The sequence below is a fragment of the Macaca thibetana genome, chromosome 14 (genome assembly GCF_024542745.1).
Source record: "Macaca thibetana thibetana isolate TM-01 chromosome 14, ASM2454274v1, whole genome shotgun sequence".
Classification (NCBI taxonomy): Eukaryota; Metazoa; Chordata; class Mammalia; order Primates; family Cercopithecidae; genus Macaca; species Macaca thibetana.
This window is the reverse complement of record NC_065591.1, coordinates 125357463-125382547: the sequence shown is the minus strand read 5'-3', so window position 1 is coordinate 125382547 and position 25085 is coordinate 125357463. Positions and strand designations below refer to the sequence as shown.

The 25085-nt window shown below is 44.3% G+C and overlaps 2 protein-coding genes across 2 annotated transcripts in view; both read right to left on the bottom strand.

Annotated features, from left to right (window-relative positions):
* JAM3 (junctional adhesion molecule 3) overlaps nt 1-11430 on the bottom strand; it is a 73751-nt gene extending 62321 nt beyond the window's left edge. The window contains 2 exon segments of the mRNA XM_050755990.1: nt 11222-11352; nt 11354-11430. Coding sequence (XP_050611947.1) covers nt 11222-11352; nt 11354-11430 — 208 coding nt within the window.
* ACAD8 (acyl-CoA dehydrogenase family member 8) overlaps nt 1-25085 on the bottom strand; it is a 675944-nt gene that overhangs the window by 174388 nt on the left and 476471 nt on the right. The gene's annotated exons all lie outside the window — the stretch shown is intronic.

Sequence of the window (25085 nt, the reverse complement as noted above, 5' to 3'; positions counted from 1 at the left end):
ATCGGATGGCACCTTTCAGTAAACCAGCACTTCATCCTGTGGAGAACGGAATCTCAGATTTCAGCTGGAAAGCTTGGTAAAGTTACCTTTGTACTTTGTCCCTGAATGTCTTCATCTATAGCTATTACTAGTAGACTAAGTAGGTGCTGTTTCAGGTGGCTGTCTAGTGTGGAATAGTTGTAATTCTCCAAATTTTAAGTTAATGATAAATGTTTGCTTTTCAGACAAACTAATTCAAGGACAGAGATTATAGCTATAGAGTTGGGCATATTTTTTAAATAAGAGAGCCCCATCTTTAAAGCAGTGATTCTTAGGGAGAGACATACAACCCCAACCCTCAAGAATATCAGAACTTCCTGGGGGTGTATGCAATGAAAAAAACAGCAAATATTTAAGTTCATAATTTTGTTTTGTTTTGAGAAGGAGTTTCCCTCTTATTGCCAAGGCTGGAGTACAATGGCGCGATCTTGGCTCACCACAACCTCCACCTCCCAGGTTCAAGCAATTCTCCTGCCTCAGCCTCCTGAGAAGCTGGGATTATAGGCGCATGTCACCACACCAGGCTAATTTTTTTTATTTTCAGTAGAGAGAGGGCTTCTCCATGTTGGTCAGGCTCGTCTCGAACTCCCGACCTCAGGTGATCTACCTGCCTTGGCCTCCCAAAGTGAGCCACTGCACTCGGCCCATAATTTTGTATTTAAAAAAGGAAAACAAAAACATTACCCTTACAACAAGAACAGTTAAAGAAGAGTGTGTGACTCTTCCATTAACGAGAGGGGGAACAGGTGAAGTAAAGTTGCTATTCCTGTTTTCAGAAGTGTAGCTGATTAGGTGCCACGAAGGGCCCTTCTGCTCCAACAATGAGATCCTGCAAAAGTCAGTTTTTACTCCACATCTCACAAGGAAGTGGGGGAATCTTTAAAAGGACAAACTGATACAGCTGTAGGCTAAAACCAGAGAGCAGAAAGATGGGTGAGGAGTGTTAAACTGAGAGCAAAGGCTCATTTTAACACTTCAGTAGGCCGGGCACGGTGGCTCACGCCTGTAATCCCAGCACTTTGGGAGGCCAAGGCAGGCAGATCACCTGAGGTCAGGAGTTTGAGACCAGCCTGGCCAACATGGTGAAACCCCGTCTCTACTAAAAATACAAAAATTAGCCAGGTGTGGTGGCAGGCGCCTGTAATCCCAGCTACTTGGGAGGCTGAGACAGGAGAATCGCTTGAACCTGGAAGGTGGTGGTTGCAGTGGGCCGAGATCATGCCACTGCACTCCAGCCTGAGCAACAGAGTGAGACTCCAACTTAAAAACAAACACACACACACTTCAGTGGGGACACTGAGCCCTTGGACCAGCAGAAAGGCAGGTAAGAGGAAAGCAGGGCCTGAGATTTTGAGGTAATGCCAGAGATCCTGAAAGAGCTAGTCACCCCAGAAAGAGGCTGTCCTGTCACTCAGTGGAAGGCTGCACTCTCAAGAAAAACCATCCTTGGCCAGGCACAGTGGCTCACACCTGTAATCCCAGCAGTTTGGGAGGCTGAGGCAGGTGGATCACCTGAGGTCAGGAGTTCAAGACCAGCCTGGCCAACAAGGTGAAACACTGTCTCTACTAAATGTACAAAAATTAGCCAGGTGTGGTGGCAGGCACCTGTAATCCCAGCTACTCGGGAGGCTGAGGCAGGAGAATTGCTTGAGGTTGCAGTGAGCCAAGACTGTCACTGCACTCCAGCATGGGCGAAAGAGCAAAACTCCATCTCAAAAAAAAAAAAAAAAAAAAAAGCATCCTTGGCATAGCAATATCCAGAATCTATAAGGAACTTAAACAACAAGAAAAAAACAACCCCATTAAAAAGTGGGCAAGACATAAACAGATACTTCTCAAAAGACATGTATGTGGCCAATACACATACAAAAAAATGCTCAACATCACTCATCATCAGAGAGATGCAAATCCAAACCACAATGACATGCCATCTCACACCAGACAGAATGGCTATTAAAGAATCAAAAAACAGGCCGGGTGCAGTGGCTCGCGCACGTAATCCCAGCACTTTAGGAGGCCAAGGTGGGCAGATCACCTAAGGTCAAGAGTTTGAGACCAGACTGGCCAACATGGCAAAACCCTGTCTCTACTAAAAATACAAAAATTAGTTGGGCATGATGGCAGGAGCCTGTAATCCCAGCTACTTGGGAGGCTGAGGTAGGAGAATCGCTTGAACCCAAGAGGCAGAGGTTGCAGCGAGCCAAGATCATACCATTACACTCCAGCTTGGGCAACAGAGCAAGACTCCATCTCAAAAAAAAAAAAAAAAAAAAAAAACAATAGATGTTAGTGAGATTGCAAAGAAAGGGGAATGCTCATACTGTTGGTGGGAATGAAAATTAGTTGAGGCCCTGTGAAAAGCTTGGACACGTCCAAAAGAAAAGTTTGGACATTTCACAACTAAAAGCAGAACTACCATTCAACCTGGCAATCCCATTACTGGGTATATACCCAAAGGAAAAAAAATCAGTCTATCAAAAAGACACACGTACTTGTATGTTTATCATAGCACAACTGACAACAGTACAGACAGGGAATCATGCTAGCTGCCCACAAATGGTGGACTGAATAAAGAAAATGTGGTGGCTCATGCCCATAAACTCAGCTATTTGGGAGGCTGAGCTGGAAGGACCACTTGAGACTGGGAGTTCTAGACCAGCGTGGGAATATAGTGGGACCCCGTGTCTAAAAAAGTTAAATAAATAAAAAATAGTTCCCCAGGTGTGGTGGTGCATAGCAATAGAAAAACAAAAGAGAAAGCATCCTTGGGTTAGGCCTAGATTTTCATAGATTAATATCAACCAAATATCCATTTATAATACAAGCAAAGAAACCACCATATGTACAAGTCATAAGAAATAACAAACAACAGATTTAGATCTCTAAGAACTTCAGATATTTGAAATATCACATATGGAATATAAAACAGCTGTGCACACAATGTTTTAAAAATCTGAAAAGGAGTAAGCCAGGTGTGGTGGCTCACGCCTGTGATCCAGCACTTTGGGAGGCCAAGGCGGGCAGATCACCTGAGGTCAGGAATTCGGGACCAGCCTTATTAACATGGAGAAACCTCGTCTCTACTAAAAATACAAAAATTAGCCAGCATGGTGGCGGCCGCCTGTAATCCCAGCTACTCCAGAGGCTGAGGCAGGAGAACTGCTTGACCCCGGGAGGTGGCAGTTGAGGTGAGCCGAGATCACACCACTGGCTCCAACCTGGGCAACAACAGCAAAACTCCATCTAAAAAAAAAGGAAAGGAGTAAAAAAACTAAGCAAGCAAAAAGCGACTCAATTATAAAAAGAACTAAGCAAAATTTTAGAAATGAATAATATAATTGGTGAAAAAACTCTGGGCATTGGTTAAATAGTAGGTTAGATATGGTTGGAAGAAGTAGTTAAGCTGTAAAACAAAAATGAATCAAGACCCCAGAATAGCACAGAGAGAGAAGAACACAAAAAAAAATGACAAAAAGGTTAACAGTATTGGAGGACAGAATGACTACATATGTTTAATCGCAGTCACAGAAGGAAAAAATTAAGCAGGTAGAAGCTAGGTGATATGTGAATAGATAAGAACTGAGAATTCTCAAGAAAGAAAGAAATTCACAGGAATACAAACCACAACATATAACAAGTAGAATAACTGAAAAGAAATTCAGGCAGGGCATGCCTATAATCTCATGCACTTTGGGAGGCTAAGGCAGTAGGATCCCTTGAACTCAGGAGTTCAAGATCAGCCCGGGAACATAGTAAGACCTTGTCTCTACAAAAAAATGTTTAAAAAATTAGCCAGGTGAAGTGCTGCCCATCTGCAGTCCTGGCTACTTGGGAGACTGAGGCAGGAGGATGACTTGAGCCCATGAGGTCAAGGCTGCAGTCAGCCGTGATGTACCACCACACTCCAGCCTGGGCAATAGAGCTAGACCCTGTCTGAAAAAACAGTAAGAAGAAAGAAAGAAAAGGAAAAGAAAGTCACCCTATACACCTTGTAGTAATATTTTAGAATGCCAAAGACAAAGAAAGGATTTTAAAGTAGCTGGAAAGAAGACAGGCAACCTAGAAGACCAAAGATATGAATGACTACAAACATCATAACAGTAATAAATGGAAACCAGAAAGCATATGTAGTCCAAGCTCTAGAACAAAATAACTGTCAACCTAAGATTATGTATCTAGCAAATCTTTATTTCAAGAACAAAATTAGCCATATTTTCAGATATAAAAAACTAGTTCAACATTAAGAGACCTACACTGAAAGAAGTTTCCTTGAACTATTCTAACAGCTTCCTAATTGACCTCCCTCTCCAATCTTCTCTAATGTTCCTAAAACAATTCTGATCATGTTACTTTCCTGCTTGAAACTGCCAGATGAATTTCTAGACCCTATATAATAAAGTCCAAATTTCTTAGCTGGGCATTGAAAGTGCTTTACAATGTAGTTACTCGCCAATGTTCTCTTCGATGGACAATCTGCCTCTTCAATTTACTAGCTGTGACCTTGGGGCAGGTAATTAGCCTACCCAAGCCTAAGACTCAGTATCTGTAAAATGATACCTCTAAAACTGCTGAGACCAACTACAATAGCTCAGATGGTATGGACTGAACGTATGTGTCCCCACAAAGTTCACATGATGAAACCCTAACCCTAATGTGATGGCATTAGGAGGTAGTGCCTTTGGAAGGTAATTGGGTTAAATGAGATAATGAGATGAAAACTCCATCATGGGCTTAGTGCCCTTATAAGAGACTCCACGGCTCTCTTTTTCTCCACCATGTGAGGACACAGCAGCATGCAAGCCGGGAATGGGGCCCTCATCAGGAACCCAATCTGTAGGCACTTCATCTTGGACATCCCAGGCTCCAGAACCCGTGAAATAAATGTCTTATTTATGCCACCCTGTTTGTGGTATTCTGTTATAGAAGCCCAAGCTCACTAAGACCCCAGCTAGAGCAATAAGCACAATGCTATCACATAGTTTTCAGTAACTGGCAGGTGTTATCATTATAACTCACTCATCCCAAAATACAACATATGCATTCCCAAGTCCATGCCTTTGCCCAGTTTCCTCCACTTTCCCATCCACACTCCTGTCCCTCCCAAATCTATACTTAAGTCAGTCAAATTATCTGTACAAGTCCAGCTCCTTCTTGAAATTCTCCTCTACCAGGTCAGCCCAGACAGAGTAAGTGCTCACTTCTAAACCCACAAGATATTTACCCAAATGCTGCTCTGTTATTTAACTAAACTATATGTTCCCTCTGGTAAAGGAAACACATTATCTTAAGTTCTCCTGTTTTGCCCACGGAGTGCTTTACTGCCATGAAAATGGAGACTACCAAATAAATATGGATTGGCTGATTAAGTTTCAGTACCCTGACAGAGATGCTTTAAAGGAAAAACATGCCCACCCCCCACAAAAAAAAAAAAAAAAAAGCAGCTGTCTGGATTTGTTGCATTGTCTCTCAGCTTCCAGACAGCTGCACTTCATTCTAAAGACACTAAATACGTTCCTTAGAGAAAGACATCCAACAAGGAAGTCCATGTTGGGCAGGAAGAAGCGATGGGGCACATCAGCTGACAGTGTGCTTCAGGAAGCATCTTTCAGAGTCCAGTTTCAATACAAGTCAATTGCACCCTGTATTTTTATCACTCAAGAGGAAGAAAACAGAGATCTTCCAGGGGCTGCCACAGAGTAGGTGCTCCATAATTTTTGGCTTGCTTTGAACAGGTGAACCAAGGCCATTACTCAGATCATTTTGTCTGTGTGTTCAAAAAGAAGTGGGGAGGCGGTAATCTCGGCAGCTCTCAGTTTTCCAGCTAACCATTTGCTGAGGACACCACAGCTGACTCCCCCACCCAAAAGTCAGTGGCAACTAATCTCTCAAATGAGTCACAAAGAATACATTATCAAGAAACTGAACTTCCAGTCAGCCACTCCTTCATCCAATGTGGCTGATATTAAGAAGCTAGAAAAAGGCACAATCCACATGCTATCACATTAAACAAACAAATTACATTTTCCCATTACTAGTGCCAAATTTAAAATTCCACTATTGCATCTACTGGAAGCCAAACCAAGATGCAATTTTTTTCATTACACAAAAAATATCCTCATTAAATAACGTTTGGAAAACAGACAAAGGAATAAAAGAATCAACCAGGAAAACCAAAACAACGAAAAGCAGAAAACAATTGGCTAGAACACTTCCACTCATAAACAGCCCCATCAACATTCTGGTTCCTTTTCATCCTGTTTTTCCCCCAAGCATGGATGTTTTGTGTAATTGTAACCATACAGTCTATACTAGTACACCTGCAGCTTGTGTCACTTAATGATATCATAAGCACTTCTCCATCTTTTTCTCCTTCTTAACCTTGCACAAAAGCAGATGGCAGAAAGATTCTGAAATTAAACCAAGTCAATAAATTCTTACCATTCTCTTTCTTCCACAATAACTACTGTAGTAAAAACTGACACTTTTCCGGAAGTTCCCAGGGCCACTAGAAATAAGATGTTTTTTTAAAAAATGCCTCGACACAAAGAGTGTCTAAGAAATGTTTACTCACTTTCAAGTGACAAAGAGACACAAACTGAATATTTACTAGAATCACCTCTGGAAAGATAGAAAAAATCAAATTCAGCCTCTGTTACCAACAAATTTTTTATTGTCATTGAGAAGATACAGTACGCTCACACCTAACAATTAAAGCCCAATGTAAACTGCAGTCAGTTACCCTGACTCTCTAAGGGCTGGCGATGTTTTACTCATTTTGCAACCCTAGCACACAGAACAGTGCCTGACACATCATAGATACTCAATAAATGGCTGTTGTACTAAACTGAACTAAAGGCTATGATCTAAGCTTATTTAGAGATAGGAAGGATCACTGTGGGCTGTGGGCTGAGGCTGTCAAACACAGCAGATAGTATGAATATGGCAGAATTTGATTTTGGCAATAATTTTCAGGAGGAAGGTTGAACCATACAAACCTCGGGAAACTCTGGAAATGAAAGATAACTAAGAAAAAATGTTCACATAGTCCTAACTATATTAAATAGTTTGATGTCTTTATACAAGCAGCACTGAAACCTCTGCTGTATGTATTAACTAGTCATGGGAAATGTAACATACAACACATAACAGATACTACTTAAAACCAAAAGAAACTCACCAACACAAAACACTACAGCATTCCTGGGACATCAGAAACACAGGCTAACTCTCAGGAGGCTTTCTGTGTGCCACGCCAAGAAGCAAAGAGACAGTCAATTAAGGCTTTAGCTCTCCATATACAGCACCACAGTGGATACTGTCCTTGCTAAACTAGGTGTAAAAGAATGTGCTTACGAAAACTTTCAGGATCTCTTTACACTCCAGTGAAGCTATCTGCATATACTGCTAGAATTCTGAAACTATATACAAAGATCTGAAATTTGCATTCAACTTTAACAGCGTAACATTCACACCACCTGACTATAAACATACCACTTCCCTCCCCCGGTCCCCGAGACAGAGTTTCACTCTTGTCCCCCAGGCAGGCGTGCAGTGGCACAATTTTGGCTCACTGCAACCTCTACCTCCCAGGTTCAAGTGATTCTCCTGTCTCAGCCTCCAGAGTAGCTGGGACAACAGGCGCGCACCACCACGCCCAACTAATTTTTGTATTTTTAGTAGAGACAGGGTTTCACCATGTTGGCCAAGATGCTGTTGATCTCCTGACCTTGTGATTTGCCCGCCTCGGCCTCCCAAAGTGCTGGCATAAGCCACCGCACCCTGCCAACTATAAACATATCTTAAAAGAGAATCCAGCTGGGCAGTGGCTCACGCCTGTAATCTCAGCACTTTGGGAGGCCAAGGTGGGCACGTCAGTTGAGGTCAAGAGTTCAAGACCAGCCTGGCCAACATGGTGAAACCCCATGTCTACTAAAAATAATGCAAACATTAGCCAGGCAAGGTGGCACGCATCTGTAATCTCAGCTACTCGGGAGGCTGAGGCAGGAGAATGGCTTGAACCTGGGAGGCGGAGTTTTGCAGTGAGCTTTGCAGTGAGCTGAGCTCACATCACTGCATCAGAAACTCTGTCTCAAATAAAAAAAAAAAAATCCAACTTCACCACTAGGGTATTCTTCAGCAGACTCCATACATCCTAACTTCATTCACACATATTTTCCTTTCTTTTATTACATTTGTGCTTTTAAAAAATTCAAAGAATTTATGGAGAAGAAATTTGCTAATATCACATCTCTAACAGCTGCTAGTTGAATGTACTAAATCCATAGCTGTGTCTGTTACATTGTGGTCAACTTATACTTGATGAAAGTCTGGTTGCTTTCAAAAGAATTGATTTAAACCCGCCCCATGGAGTTTCCTTAAAAACAAGTTCCATAGAGCTTAGGGGTTGTGTGGATAATTCTGCCTGGATGTAATACTGCAATTACTTACGATTAAGTATCTCTAGTACTTATCCATTCAGTCTCCTTAGCCTGAAGCACTGAAGAACAAATGCCCATCAACAAGTCATGTGGGAATGAGCAGCTGATATAAAGTACTGCATGCTTTCAAGACAGGTGTTCTTTGTTTTTTTAAAAACATACACATAAGTCTGACAACGATTATATCTGCCAGATAATTAAGAATTAGAACAATACAAAAGAATATGCCATTCTAAAAAAATGTTACTGGAGTCCAAACAAACGCAAATAAAAGAATTAAACATTTTTTCAAAAATTTCCCAGAAATTTTGATTTGCAGATTTTGACATGCTTCAGCACACAAATTGTCTTATCTGAAGAATGAAAACTGTTACTGTTTTAATTCTAAATAAGGCACTTCCTCTAGAATATCAAAGATTTGGAAACCTAACACTAATTAGTACACAATCATTCAAAAGAGACATGTGGCATAACATTTGTAAAGCTGAACCACACCTGTCATGAGTCAACAAAAGAATATTTTATATACAAACCACATAGTGTTGAAAACTTGATAATTTGTTTAAACTGATCCATTAAAAGAACTCCACCGTCAAACGGAATAATACAAAAAACTAAAAATTGGATTAACAGAAGTAATGAAGGATTTCCCATTTAAAACGCAAAGGATATTACTCCCTACAAGGGTCTGAATCTCTCCATACTTCTCTTTCTTCATCCACAAAAGGGCACAATAATAGTAACAACTTCTTAGAGTTATCAAGATTAAATAAATTAGTACACATTAAATTCTTGTAACAGAGCCTGGCAAAGGGTAACCACAAAAGAAATGTTTGCTATTATATCAAGAACCAAAATTTTTAAAACGAAAATAAATTGTAATAGCAATTGAGAATCATGAAAAATAAAAAAGACACAGTTGTCACGACTTCTGGAAGAACAGTTTTAGGGTATGCTTAAAGCATAAACCAAATAATGGAAAAAGAGCCCCCTACTAAAAAAAGATAGCTACATGCCTTGCAAGTGGATTAATACATCCTATCACCTCGATTCTCTGTCATTAGTACTAGTTTGCAAAATTCGATTCTACCTCCTATGCTCTGCATGTAAATCCCAGCCCCTACTAGCAAAAAAGCCACAAAACTAGTCCCTTAGGGGAAGGAAATCAGAGGTTAAGGGTATGTGAAGCTCTTCGCATTTTCTAGTTTTATTAACAAACTACCAAGTTGAAATTCATTCCTGAGCTAAACTGCCAAATGCTTCTGCAACAAAAACTGCAAACTTTCACGTGAACAGATCTTTTCAACAATAGAGAGTTGTTCCAGGCTGTGAATAGGACAGTGTCAGTGTGACCAACACAGCGGGTGCTGGACATTCCTGACACCCTTGTCCCCTGGCTAGCCTTTGATCACTTATCTCCCAACTGCATTTGGTTTGGGGAATCACTTTCAGGCAAAGTATATAGACTTTGCCTTAGCGTGTATCATCTACACGCTAAAACTCATCTTTTGTCACAGAGCCCATCACGAGCATCCCATTAGCATAAAGCACCAAACACAGGAATGCTTTGTTTTCCAAAATCTGTCCACCTTCACTCCTAAACAGTCCCTCCGTGTTTTAATTTGTATATTCTGTAAAACATCATGGGATGACAGTGGCAACTCAATTAAATAATAAAATGACCTAAGAACCGAAAAAGGTCCTGGTCTGGTTACCTGCGGATGGCTGCCAGGGGAAAAGTGTGGAGTACTGCTTTAGGTAAATATGAGGTTGAGGCTTCACTGCTTACTTAGAATGCAGCCTTGGAAAGCAGACTAGACTTGACTCTGAAAATAGATTAATGAAACCTAACCTCACAGAGTTGCTGAAAGGAGTAAAGGAAATAATGGCTCCAAAGTGCCTAGTAGATAGTACACGCTCACTAAACGAAAGCTATTTTAGTCCTCTGTACAACTGTCCAGGAAAATGTGGATCTAATGAGAATTCCAAACAGAGGGAAAGAAAATTGACAAAACTCAAGTTTATTAGTGTGTCTTGGTCAAATGCCCCGAATGCTATTTCCGGATAAGGGTCTGCGTGGTCTCCTCGGCCAGGACAGAGACAAAAAAGGTACTGGATTGATATCCATTTTATTTCTGCAAAAGAAAAGCAGCTCCTTTGTTTGTGTCGAGTCAAACGAACTGCAGATCCCCAGAAGGCTGTGCCCAGCAGCCCGCCAGGCCTCGGAGCTCTACCTCGCTGCTCCTCGGCGACGTCCCCCGCTCACCGTCCCCTCTGGAGAGCACAGCACCGCCGCGCAGGGTCTTCCAGCAAGTTCCAGCGCCCACGCCGCAGCTGCCGCGCTCCCTCCAGAGGGCCGTGCCCACCGCCCGGGAGGGCCCCACGCCGGGGACGAGCCCACCGCCCAGCACAGGACCCCGCCCGGGAGGAGCCCGCCCCCGGGGTCCGACGGCTGTCCGGGGCCGACTCACTGCCTGGGACGCGCCCCCACCCCAAATCAGCTCCCCGCCCAGGTCCCGCTGCGGCCGTCCCGGGGCCCCTCCTGCCCGGCCCCGCCCAGCCAGGCCCGAGTCCCAGCCCCGCTGCGGGAACGCGGGCGCGCGCCGCCCCTCCGGCCCGGGACCCCGGGCGCCCTCGGAGCCGGGACCGCTATTCTCTCCCGGACCGGCTCCAGCCGCTTCGGCCCGCTCTGCTTCCGTCGCCCCCAACCCTAGTCTCCCAACAGCGGAAACGCGCACACTCACCCCTGAACAGCAGCAGCAGGACGAAGTCGGGCAGCCGAGCGCAGAGCCGGAGTCGCGGCGGCCGCCTCAGCGCCATGTCGAGGGGAGCTGAGGGGCCAGCGGCCGCGCGGCGCAGCTTGTAGTCCCCGCGCATGCGCCCAGCCCGCCAGGACGCCGCGACCCGCCCCAGTTACCATGGCGACCGCCGGGCCCAGCCGAGCCGGCACCATGGTGACAGAGGAAGCTGAAGTCTGGTTGCTTACGGATGCAGCGATGCTCTGGACCGGCACATGGGTTCTCTTTCAACGGACTTGGCGGGAGGAGAGTAAAGAAGTGTGTCCAAGAGTGAAGCAGGGTATATTTCTATAGTTATAGAATAAATCCATCGCAACAGGTCGGAGAAGGAACACCCCTTTAAAATTTGGGAAACAAAGTATTTCTTATTTTACAAATAAGGGTGCAGCCCAGTTATCTTGGAAGCTTTATTGCCTTCACATCTTTTGGGCCCCCAATTCCAAATGTGATGGAAGGAAAAGAGCTGAAATCTGCTTAAAACATAAGCAATACATACATTATACAATACATAAAAATGATGTCTTGCTAAAATAATTTGTTTCTGTGGTAGATCAAAAGCATGATGGTATACCCAATAGTTTATTCTGCAGAAAAGCAGACTAATTATTTGCTCTGATTCCTGAATACTGGGAGATGGCAAAACCAGGAAAGAACAGGTAAGATGAGGACAAACAGGAAAAATGAAGAGAAGGATAAATTGAAGCAGAAATTAGATCTAAAAAAGCAGGAGTATTTAAAGTCTCACGTAATACTATGGAAAATACTTGAAAAGCTTGTATTTTAGCAAGTATAGAAAGTACACCTCCAATGTTCCCAGAAACAACAATCTAGCAACAATTCTCAATATAATTGTTAGCAAAATAAGCCAGTTTCCAACTAATATTTTCAATGTTTAACTTTTTCGTATACTCATGCTACTTTTTTAGTATTTTTAGTTTTTATGCAAAATAGAAGAATATTTATATATTATGTATACAAAATTTATATATGTAAATGCCAGGAAATGTGAAATACATTGAGATTGTTGCCAAGAATATACTTCAGTTTTCACCACTGTATAATCTTCTTTGTAAATCTTTATAACTGCACGGATCTTTATGTGAATTGATTACCTTCTCAAAAATCTTATAGAGACAGAATAAAAATTTTAAAATAACTCAATTACCTACTATGATCCTATTTGTCTTTCCATTCATAAACCTTCTTTATGTTCCAGGTCACCATGCACTACATCACAAGTAAAAGTGTGTAAAACTTGTTTTATAATGGTGGCCCCTTTCCCTTTATCAAACACAAAATCGAGAAATTAAAAAGAAGAAAATTCGTCTTAGGCCCACTGACATTTTTTTCTGCCCTCTCTTTTCCCTATTATTCCCTTTAGCGCCTGTTCACATGGCCAGGTATATTTACCTAACTGAAGCAACTGTTTGGGTTACTTGGAAATGTGAGATGGTGTCTGACTGTGGACAGAGTACAGTTTTAAAAAACCAGTGCCTCTTTTCTCCTGCGGAATTTTCAGTGTTTGCACTGTAAAATGGTCTGTCTGTTAAATGGTCTTCTCTGCTAGGGAATCTTTTGAAACTCAGACCGAGATTACAAAGAAAGGCTGCATGAATATTCCATAAGGGGCAGAGGTTCCTAAGAGAGTGGATGGCAGGTGCTTCATTGTAAAACATTGATTTTCCTCTGCAGACGGAGTCGGCATGTCATTGCCAACAGCTGAGGCAGTTCCTGGAATGGAAGTCTAGGGATGCAGCAGAGTGGGGTGGGGCACACGTGGCTGTGAAGTGGTCTGCTCTTCCTTAGGTTTTCATTGTTCCCTGGAGAGCTCCGACCCTGTGCAGAAGGGAATCAGAGCTCAATGAGGCCAGCAGCAAAGCCCTGGAAGCATTCTGTGAGCAGGGCTGAGGAGGCTCTGCCTCCATCGCAGCATTTTCCATCTGCATATGCTTATTTCTAAGCTGTAGCTTACTAAGGAGAGATGCATTTCTTAAAAGAGCTCAGGGAACTGAATGTAAACCAACAATTAAATGCTAAGCCCTGGCCAGGTGTGGTGGCTTACACCTATAATCTCAGCACTTTGGGAGACCAAGGAGGGAGGATCATGAAGTCAGGAGTTCGAGACCAGCCTGACCAACATGGTGAAACCCTGTCTCTACTAAAAATACAAAAATTCGCTGGGCATGGTGGCAGGCGCCTGTAATCCCAGCTACTCGGGAGGCTGAGGCAGGAGAATCACTTGAACCCAGGAGGTGGAAGTTGCAGTTCGCTGAGATTGCGCCACTGCACTTCAGCCTGGGTGACAGAGCGAGACTCTGTCTCAAAAACAAAACAAAACAAAAAACAAACAAAAAAGCTAAGCCCCCCAACAATCTGAATTGACCCCTCCTCTCAGCCAAAGGTACTTCAAAGTTAACCTGAAAAACTAGTTTAGCCATGATGGGGGAGTTAGATATGCCTTATTATACCCTCTTCCCTTTTGGAATTCAGGCCAACTGACCAGCATCAACATTAAAACAGATCTTAAGACTGATAGGGCCAGGTGCAGTGGCTCATGCCTGTAATCCAGGCCCTTTAGGAGGCCAAGGTGGGCAAATCACCTCAGGTCAGAATTTCAAGACCAGCCTGGCCAACATGGTGAAACCCTGTCTCTACTAAAAATACAAAAAATTAACCAGGCATGGTGGTGCATGCCTGTAGTTCCAGCTACTTGGGAGACTGAGGCAGGAGAATCACTGGAACCCAGGAGGCAGAGGTTGCAGTGAGCTGAGATCGTGCCCCTGCACTCCACCTGGACAACACAATGAGACCCTGTCTAAAAAAAAAAAGAAAAGAAAAAGAAAAAGAAAAAGAAAAGACTGATACAACAGACTCTCTCTCTCTGAAGCCTGTTACCTGGAGGCTTCATCTACATGATAAAAACTTGGTCTCGACAACCCTTATTCTAACCCAGACATTCCTTTCTTGCTTGCTTGCTTGTTTGCTTTTTTTTTTTTTTTTTTTTTTTTGACAGGGTCTTACCTGTCAAAGGTAAGGCTTTGAGCACAGGCTGGAGCACAGTGGCACACAATCATGGCTCATGCTTGAGCCTCGACCTCCAGGCTCAAGCAGTCCTCCCACTTCAGCCTCCTGAGCAGCTGGGACCACAGGCATGCGCCACCATGGCTGGCTAATTTTTCTACTTTTTTTTGGTAGAGATGGGATCTCACCATGTTGCCCAAGCTGATCTTGAACTTCTGGGCTAAAGTAATTTGCCAACCTCAACTTCCCAATGTGCTAGGATTACAGAAGCAAGCCACTGCCCCAGAGCCAGACCAGACATTCCTTTCTGTCAGAATAATCTTTGAACCTGCCTATGACCTGAAATCCCAACCCCACCTGCTTACAGTTGTCCCGCCTTTCTAGACTGAACCAATGTACACCTTACATGTATTGACTGATGCCTCGTGCCTCAAGAAAAGAAAAATAAGAACGTGATCATGACTTCTGTTCCTTTACCATGCTATTCTAGCCCTGAACAATCATCTGAAGTCAACCCGCATCGCATGAGAGAAGTGGGATCCTTTGACTAATGGAAGTCTCTGACCCCAGAGTCCTTCTTTAAAGCATTCTTCTTCAGGGCTTTTCAAAGACCTGGGTGTGTTTCTGTTTCTCCATCTCCCCTCTCTTTAAGTCCCATCTTCCTCACAATATTTTCAACTACGTTATCCCACGTTTTATTTCAACTCTTATCCCCTGCTCTTTCCTTCAAAGTACTTCTTTAATTTTATTTAAATAGGAAAACCTTCTCCCACCTCCCTCTAAAGAAACAGTGGAAGACAAAACTTCCATCTCCTCCAATAACATATGCTGCTTGTGGTCTGCAAAAGAAGAAAAGTTCTTCTGCAGTTCGATCTATTTGCACATTTCTCTCCTTTGTTGAAAAAATGTATATACCAATGGCAGATTTTGGTCAAGTGGCTTCCTAGAGAGAGGCTTTTATAAGCAGCTATTTAATAAACCTTTCACATTTCACCAAAAGAAGGCTAGGTGTTCGTGTGCTTGTGTGTGTGTGTGTGTGTGTGTGTGTGTGTGTGTGTGTGTCTTTAAGTAGAAATATCGTACATGCCAGGAGTTAAAGAGAGTCACACCCTTATGCTAGGGCAGGAGTTAAAGTATCCTGGTGGTATCTCCATCAGCCAAGGGCTCTTTACTGGTGTGCCTTAAAACACAATATGACAGCCAACAGTGGACAATAACACAAGGAAAGCCCTTGACACAGAACTGCTTCCCCAGGGCTGATGTTCCTGGGAATTTCTCACTTCAGGTCCTGTGAATATCACCCATGCTGCCTATGTCAAGGTGTCTGCCTCAATTCTTTCTTTGAGGACGTGGAGAAGCAGGTGCCCCTGCAGACACCAAAGAAAAGGTGTCTGAGAAAAGGTGTCTGAGATAGCCAGCAAACAGCCGTCCCCAGTCACCTTCCAGGAGGGATCCCTGTGATGGCATAAAACAGACCAGCATTTTTTTACCCTCTTCACTTGACCTGTCGAGTATTTGCCCTGGCCTGGGGAGAAGGTGAGAAGCTGTTTTCTGGACTGCGCCTCGGGGCTGAGGACACAGATAAGCCCCAGGGACAGGTCTACCGCCTTCATTGGCTTCAAGGGAGGTCCTGGAGCACCTGCTGCTGGTGGGTTAGGGCTGAGACGATCTGGGTGGGGTGGCCCAGAGGGTACCTGCGGCAGTCTGGTGCACCAGTCCCGTGCCTCCAGGATGCTCCAACTACTTTGTTTACAGATGGGAGATATTTTTATTCCAGCCCTCCAATTAGAGATAATTTTCTCTTCACACAAATTACACCATGGAGTGTTTACTTCCTGGCGGCACCAGTGAGAGACCGGGGCCTCCGCTCTTTTCCCTCCTCTGCTACTGAGATCTCGCACCTTACACAGAGTCCCGGACGGGGTCAACCCTCCATTTCAGGGCTTTGGAACGGGGGAAGCTCTTCCAACGCGTTTGACAGGGTAATTTATGTGGCTCAGAGCTTTCCAGGATGGGAAGGATACTTTTTAGTGGTGGCCACTGCAGAGGTTCTGGATACCCTATTCCAGGACTGGAAATGCGGGGACATAATTCAATTTCCCAGGTTTCTAATGTGAAGAGGGTTATTCCACAGGAAACCTTTTCCCAGAAATTATTCAAGACCACGCCCCGTGAGCAAGCAGATAAAAGCTCTGGATAAGACTCTATAGTTAAGGACGGGTGTGGTGGCTCACGCTTGTAATCCCAGCACTTTGGGAGGCTGAGGCAGGCGGATCACGAAGTCAGGAGATCGAGACCATCCTGGCTAACACAGTGAAATCCCGTTTCTACTAAAAATACAAAAAAATTAGCTGAGTGTGGTGGCGGGCGCCTGTAGTCCCAGGTACTCAGGAGGCTGAGGCAGAAGAATGGTGTGAACCTGGGAGGCGGAGCTTGCAGCGAGCCAAGATCGCACCACCGCACTCCAGCCTGGGCGACAAAGCGAGACTTGGTCTCAAAAACAAAACAAAACAAAAAAACACTCTATAGTTTGTCTTTAATGCCATGAAATTATATTCCCACGAAATTTAGGATCAGGAAGAATGGATGTATTTGGTCTTCTTGGGTGATTCTCAGAATCCTGAAAGCACTCAAGACACTCAGTGGAGACCTGCTCCAGTGGGGATGGCCACGCAGCCCATGAAGGACGGAGAACTTGAATCCTGCATCCCCAAAGGGCACCTATGCTTCTGCAACCATTACACTCAGAGGTCACACCTTAGTCCATTTATCTTCCAGGCAATATATTGTTTTCCAGCCGGGCACTGTTCCCTGGGTTGCACTGCCCCTGTGCCCCAGGCACCACCAGTTGCTGCCCAGGACAGAAAACAGGAAGGAAATAGGAAACTCTGCTGAGTTTGGAGGTACAAGATTCTCCTTGTGCACTCCCCACAGGGAAGCGGTGGCCACCCCCACTGCCACTGGCCTAATATCAGCTCCCTCATTTTTCATCTGGATTGTTAAAATGATCCATAGGTATATCTTCCTGTATCTTTTCAAAATTGCAACTAGGACCTAGGACAACAAGAGGTGCTCAGTAAGTATCTTTGCAATGAATGAAAATAAGACTCCTGGGCCCTGCAGAACTAACATCTGCTCACATTGTTCTGCTTAAAATTCTTAGCACCTTCAAAATATAGTTAATACCCCTTAGTACAGCAGTCCCCAACGTTTTTGGCACCAGGAACTCGTTTTGTGGCAGACAAGTTTTCCACGGAAGGGTTGGGTGGGGTGGTGTTTCCGGATGAAACTGTTTCACCTCAGATCACCAGGCTGATTAGTTAGCTTCTCACAAGGAGCGTGCAACTTAGGTCCCTCCTCGCAGAAGGGTTTGTGCTCCTATGAGACTAATGCTGATCTGACAGGAGGCAGAGCTCAGGCTGTAACGCTCTCCTTCCCACCCCTCACCTCCTGCTGTGTGGCCCAGTTCCTAACTGCTACCCATCCACGGCCTGGGGATTGGGGACCCCTGCCTTAGTATAACCAAAGAAGGAGTGGATGAAAAAACACACCCTATGTTCATGAGCATCACAACTTCAGCATCTCATACCACTCCTCATCCACTGCCCTGAATCTAGCTCCGCTGAGTTAGCTGTGGTTCTTAAAACCTGCCAGGTTATTCGGAGCCATCGCAGTTGCCTATGCAGTCCTTGCTGCCTGTATTACCCTCCCCGTCAGCCTGGTGTCGCTGAAAAGAGTCAAACTCTGTAAAACATTTGAAGAGATTTATCCCGAGCCAAATATAAGTTACCATTGGTCCGTGACGCAGCCCGTAGGAGATCCTGAGAACAGGTGCCCAAGGTGGTCAGGCACAGCTTGGTTTTAGACATTTTAGGGAGACAGGAGACATCAATCAATACATGTAAGATGTCCATTGGTTTGATCTAGAAAGGCAGGACAACTGGGGGATTCCAGGTCATGGGTAGATAGGAGACAAAAGGCTGCATTATTTTGGGTCTTTGATCAGCCTTTCACTGAAATCACAACTTACATGTGAGAGAGGGGTAGAGGAATAGTCGTGTATGCCTTAGTCCAGCTCAGTGAATCTGCATTTTTACATAAACAATAGGGCAGAAGAAGCAAACAGATATGCATTTGTCTCAGGTGAGCAGAGGGATGAATTTCTATCCTGTGTCTGTGAAGATAAGCTATCAATTTACATGGCCAAGGTAAAATTCAATAGAACTATTTTTAGAGTAAAGATCTTGAGGCCCACAAGGAATTTCCTTGTGGGCAGATTGTGAGGGAGGTACGTACCTTTAATAACTTCATAGCTATTTATTTAGGACTAAAATAGGAGGCAGGCTTGCCTGACACAGTTCCCAGCTTGACTTCTCAGCTTAATGATGTCGGGGTCCCAAGAGTTATTTTCCTTTCACACTAGTCAGTTTCCTAACACCACTGTGTCCTCTTGGAACCCCTTCCAGCATCATATCCTCATGGTAGAACTTCCTGGCCCCAAAGTCCCCTCCAGGATGGTTTAGGTGGCCCTCCTGTGTGCTTCTGTAACACTGTGGGTGCATCTGTCTCATATTCCATTGCATTGGATTGTAATGCCATATTTTCTCTGTGGTTCTAGTTCAGACTTCCAAAGTCTAATGCTGTGTTCAATCTCCTCCTTTGCTAATATGTATGTTTGAGGCTATAATCCTTTCTAAGTACTGCAGTAGCTACATCCCACAATTTGTAATATACACTGTCTTCAATGTCACTAGGTCCCAAGTATTTCATAATTTCATTTGCCATCTCTACTTGACCACTTATCATTTAGAAGTCTGTTTATAAGTTTCTCAATATATGGAGGCTGGACTTGTGTTGCCATCATAGACTGCCTTGGTCAGAGAACAAGGTCTATATAAAATCAATGCTTTTGTATTTGTTGAGCCTGACATTATGGCTTAGTAATGGTTAATTGTTTTAAATGTACCATGTGTGTATTCTCTAATGTTAGGGCTTAGAGTTCTAAGTACGTATCTATTCAGTTCAATTTCATTATTACGCTACTCAAAACTTTACTACCTTTGCTTACTTTTTTTTTTTTTTTGATTCAGCTATCAATTCCTGGAAAAGGTTTGTTAAATATCACCCTATGATTATGGATTTCTCAGTATCTCAGTATAATTCTGTCAAGGCGCTTTTTATTCTTCACCATGCGGCATGCCGGTTTGGGAAAGTCATACCACACTGGCGACGTGACGAAGCACATGCCCTCCCCCTGCCCAAGGGTTCCACCCTCTTCCTTTCTCCTTATCCCTCAGGCTCAACCCGCAAAATGCCCCTCTGGCCTGAGAGCATCTTGTTTCATTCCCAAGCTTCCTGAAGCCTTAGCTCCTCTCCCAAATAGGCCTATAACATTTTCTTCCAAACAAACATGGTCCTCTCGACTGAATCTACGACAAACACAATGCTCCCCATCACGCTGTGGCGTCCTAATTAGGGAAAAGGAGTCAGGCTAGCATGACCAGGAGAAAGCAAAGATAGAGGAAGTAGATAAGCTATAGATCTGCCTTCCCTTATGGTCCGGAACATATAGACAAAGAGAGGAAGGAGATAAGTTATAGGTCTGCCTTTCTTTACGGCCCAGGACGTGCAGCCCTCCTGAGCAGATAAGGTTCAGAACTCACAGGCTTCCTGCTCGTCACCAAATGCCTCAATTTGTCAGACACCTCAGCTGACAGAAGAATGCAGGTTAGCTCACTGCCTCCTTGGCGTTATCAATTCACCCAACAACCACCCTATAAAAATCCCTGGCCAGCCTTCGTCTCTTCGCTGTCAGCTTCTCTCCTGCTGGTTCCGCCCACTGCTCCCCGGCAACATACAATGTACTTTCCTGCTTTCTTCTTTCTTTTCTTTTTTTTCCTTTTTTTTTTTTGATATGGGATTTTGCTCTTGCTGCCCAGGCTAGAGTGTAATGGCACGACCTCGGCTCACTGCAACCTCCACCTCCCGAGTTCAAGCGATTCTCCTTCCTCAGCCTCCTGAGTAGCTGGAATTACAGGCATGGCATGCACCACCATGCCCAGATAATTTTGTATTTTTAGTAGAGACGGGGTTTCACCATGTTGGTCAGGCTGGTCTCGAACTCCCAACCTCAGGTGATCCACCCGCCTTGGCCTCCCAAATGCTGGGATTACAGGCCTGAGCCACCGAGCCCAGCCGTACTTTCTTACTTTCTCTAATTAATCTGTCCTTCTTTATCTACAACTCTCTTGGTAAATTCTTTTTGTTGTTGTTGTTTATCTTTTTTTGTTGTTGTTAAAGAGGAGGCTTCACCATCTTGGCCAGGCTGGTCTTGAACTCCTGACCTCAGGTGATCCACCCGCCTCGGCCTCCCAAAGTGCTGGGATTACAAGCGTGAGCCACCATGTCCGCCCTTGGTAAATTCTTTTACCCCTCACCGCTGGCCAAGATACTCGTGGCTTACCACGACACATATCATGTCAGAGTTATGGTTTCCACATCATATCTTCCAATTGGACCTCCAGTTCAGGAAGGGCCTCATCTCAGGCATCCCGGGGGGTGTACCACACAGTGTTGTTCAAGAAACATATTAGAATGCTAAGAAAAACACACAAGTGTCATAAGGGCATGCAATGTAGAATCACCTATAAAGCATTTTGAGAATAAAAGAATATCTTCATGCTTAGAATAATTGAGAAAGTTTTCTTCCTGAAGATGGGGAAATACTTGGAGTAACTCTTGATAATCACCTAATGCTATTTAACTGTTCATCTAGCAAACATTATGCTGTGTTTGTGCTAGGAACTCAGTACCAGCACCAGAGATAGCTTGGACACCATTTTTTTTTGTTTTTGTTTGTTTGTTTGTTTGTTTTTGTTTTGTTTTGTTTTTAATGTTTTGTTTTGTTTTTCCCCTCAAAGAACCCATGTTCCCGTGGAAGAGATGGGAAGAAAAATTAGTATTTTTTCTTGGGGATCCAGGAAACCTCACAATGATGGAGTCTGTCATACTACCACATTGCACAGAGAAATTCTGAATAAGAGGGCAGAAAAATTAAAATGCACATGGAGCTTGAAACAGAGAAATAAATCTCCAACTCACCAACACAGGAAGGAATTCAAAGCCAAAATAAATTTGCAAGTCAGAGCCACGATAGTATGAGGAGGAGGAGGAGGTCCTAGAAAGAGCTGGGGGAGCAGAAACAACATCCACTGGGTGGGTCAGAGAGAACCTAGGGCCCATTCGAAGCAGGACTTTGGAACCGACACCCTGCTCCCTCGGGGGAAGGTGGCCAGGAAAAAACTCCATCCATCAGTTTCTGCCCTAGGTTCTGGGTGAGAAGAAAAACCACTTCCTGTGGGAAACTCAAGTCTCAACCAGATATGGTAGCTCACACCTGTAATCCTAGCACTTTGGGAGGCCGAGGTGGGAGGATCACTTGAGGTCAGGAGTTTGAGACCATCCTGGCCAACATGGCAAAACCCCATCTCTACTAAAAATACAGAAATTAGCCGGGCATGGTGGTGGGTGCCTGTAATACCAGTTACTGAGAAGGCCGAGGCAGGAGAATCGCTTGAACCCAGTAGGCAGAGGTTCCCGTGAGCCAAGATCATGCCACTGCACTCCAGCCTGGGCGACAGAGTCTCCAGGCCTGCATCACATGCTGGTGTTGGGTGTGAACTTACACCGTCTCCCATGGTGTGGAAGTCCCCAAGCCCAGAAATTAATGTAAAACCTGTGGTCACACTGGGGAAACCTCTAGATGAACCAGTTGAAGCAGAGGTACAACTGTTCCTAGCATGTCTCAGAACATCAATGACCCCCACAGAATGGAACAATCTCTGATGAAGACGAGTTAACAGGTAACAAACCACAGGGAAATTGTGCACCACAGGCGGGAGCCAGTGTATCTACCCGACAGGTGGGAGCCAGCATATCTATGTGACAGGTGGGAGCCAGTGGATCTACGTAACAGGTGGGAGCACTGCACCTTCCAAACCCTGAGATAACAGAAGGATCCAAAAGAGATAATAAGATAAGTGGACTTGAAAAGTACAGAGAGATAAAAGGACTAGCAAACACAGAGATATAAAAAGCACACCTGGAAAGAACAGGCAGATGAGAAAAAGACAAACATAGGAAAACCAAAACCAAAACCCAAAACCTCTCAACAGAAGAATCAAACAGTAGCCTAAGAGAAAACTTGTGAAGTAGAAGATGGATCTTAGAAAAGTATCTGGGATGAGCCACAGGGTATGAAACAGAAAATAGAAATAGAAAAAAAATGTTGGCCAGGTGCAGTGGCTCATGCCTGTTATCCCTGTACTTTGGGTGGCCTAGGTGGGTGGATCATCTGAGGTCAGGAGTTCGAGACCAGCCTGACCAACCTAGTGAAATCCTCGTCTCTACTGAAAATACAAAAATTGTCTGGGCATGGTGGAGGGCACCTGTAATCCCAGCTACTTGGGAGGCTAAGGCAGGAGAATTGCTTGAACTCAGGAGGCGGATGTTGCAGTGAGCCGAGATCAGGCCACTACACCCCAGCCTGGGTAACAGAGTGAGACTCCATCTAAAAAAAAAAAGATTTTAAGAGATGTGCACTATAGAAACATGTTGTAGTGGAATAAAATAAAAACATGGGTCTAAAGGCAGTAATTGAAGAAGGAATGCCTCAGAATTTGCCAGAATTGGTGAAAGACATGAGTTCTTTTGTTTTTTGTTTTGTTTTGTGTGTGGTTTTTTTTTTTTTTGAGATGGAGTCTTGCTCTGTCGCCCAGGCTGAAGCGCAGTGGTGCAATCTCGGCTCACTGCAAGCTCCGCCTCCCGGGTTCAAGCCGTTCTCCTGCCTCAGCCTCCCAAGTAGCTGGGACTACAGGGGCCTGCCACCACGCCTGGCTAATTTTTTGTATTTTGTTAGTAGAGATGGGGTTTCACAGTGTTCACCAGGATGGTCTCAATCTCCTGACCTCATGATCCACCCGCCTCGGCCTCCCAAAGTGCTGGGATTACAGGTTTGAGCCACTGCGCCTAGCCAAGACACGAGTTCTTAGTTTGAAGAAGCTATCCTAAGTAGGATACCCCAGGATAAAGAGATATCTCATTTTGTTTTGTCACACCTAGCCACATGGGTCTTTCCTAGACATAACACAGTGAAAGACAGGACTCAAAGACTAAGAGAAAAATCTCAAGGTTAGTGACTGTCAAAAGACAGCTATTTGCTAGAAAACAACAATAGAAGCTGGAACAAAACGAAATAATTGCTTCAAAGTGCTAAGGTAAAAAAGAAGTCAGTCCAGGTTTCTGTATCAGCTAAGTGATGATTCAAGAGTAAAGGGAAAAAATTTGAGAGAGTTTATCACCTCTTTACTTGTTGAGAAAAATACTAATGAATGATTTAAAAGAAAAGCTTAAGTTAAAAAAAGCAAATCTGCACCCAGAGGAAGCAATGGGATGAAAGAGCAACGATGAGCAAAAAATGTAGGAAGCAGATGAACATATGTAAGTCAATATCGACTCTGCAAGACGAAGAGAGTAATACCTATCTGGGAGGGTTAAAAAGACTAAAATACTGGACAATGATAACAGGAACCGCTAGGGTTAGAAGAAATTCAGAGTATTGAAAGGTCAGTAAAGGATAATTAAGCTTAAACTTTCAAAATTAAAGGGTATATTTTAGAAATGAAATATATGACTTCCAGATCGTATGGTAGGTGGATGGGTATCTGCCATGGGGCCTTGATACTCATGCTAAGTTATTTTGAATGCTTTACATGGGAGATGGAGCATTATGGAAAGTTTTGTTTTTTCTTTTCTTTTCTTTTTTTATTTTTTTGAGACAGAGTCTTGCTCTGTCACCAGCCTGGAGTGCAATGGCGCCATCTCAGTTCACTGCAACCTCCGCCTCCTCGGTTCAAGCGATTCTCCTGCTTCAGCCTCCCTAGTAGCTGGGACTACAGACATGTGTCACCACGCCTGGCTAATTTTTTGTACGTTAGTAGAGACAGGGTTCCACCATGTTAGCCGAGATGGTCTCGATCTCCTGACCTCGTGATCCGCCCACCTCAGCCTCCCAAAGTGCTGGGATTACAGGCGTGAGCCCCAGTGCCCGGCCATGGAAGGCTTTCTAACACGGGAGGGCATGGCACAGAGCAAGTCCCATCCCACTTTATACTCCCCTGACCCACCCTGGCCAGAATTCAATGATGTGCTCTGTGTTCTATCGTTGAAATAGCACCTATCACTGTGTACATTCTATATGAACACAGGCGTATAGCATGCCACTGTCTTGCTGCTGGACTGTGAACTCCTAAAGGGGAGAAACATTTTACAAATCGAAGTTGATGACCTGTCAGTAGAGTAGAGAGGGTCTGAGAGCACTTGCTTTACGTTTGTAGCAGACCCTGCCAACACTCTGTCTCTTCTGTTTCCTTTTTTTTTTCTGAGACAGAGTCGCACTCCGTCGCTCAGGCTGGAGTACAGTGGCACCATCTCAGCCCACCACAACCTCCACCTCCCGGGTTCAAGCGATTCCCCTGCCTCAACCTCCTGAGTAGCTGGGATTACAGGCGCCCGCCACTATGCCCAGCTAATTTTTGAATTTTTAGTAGAGACAGGGTTTCAACATGTTGGCCAGGCTGGTGTTGAATTCCTGACCTCGTGATCCAGCTGCCTCGGACTCCCAAAGTGCTGGGATTATAGGTGTGAGCCACCATGCCCAGCCTTCCGCTGCCCCCCTCTTTTTTTTTTTTTTTTTTTTTTTTGGAGACTGTCATCCAGGCTGGAGTGCAGT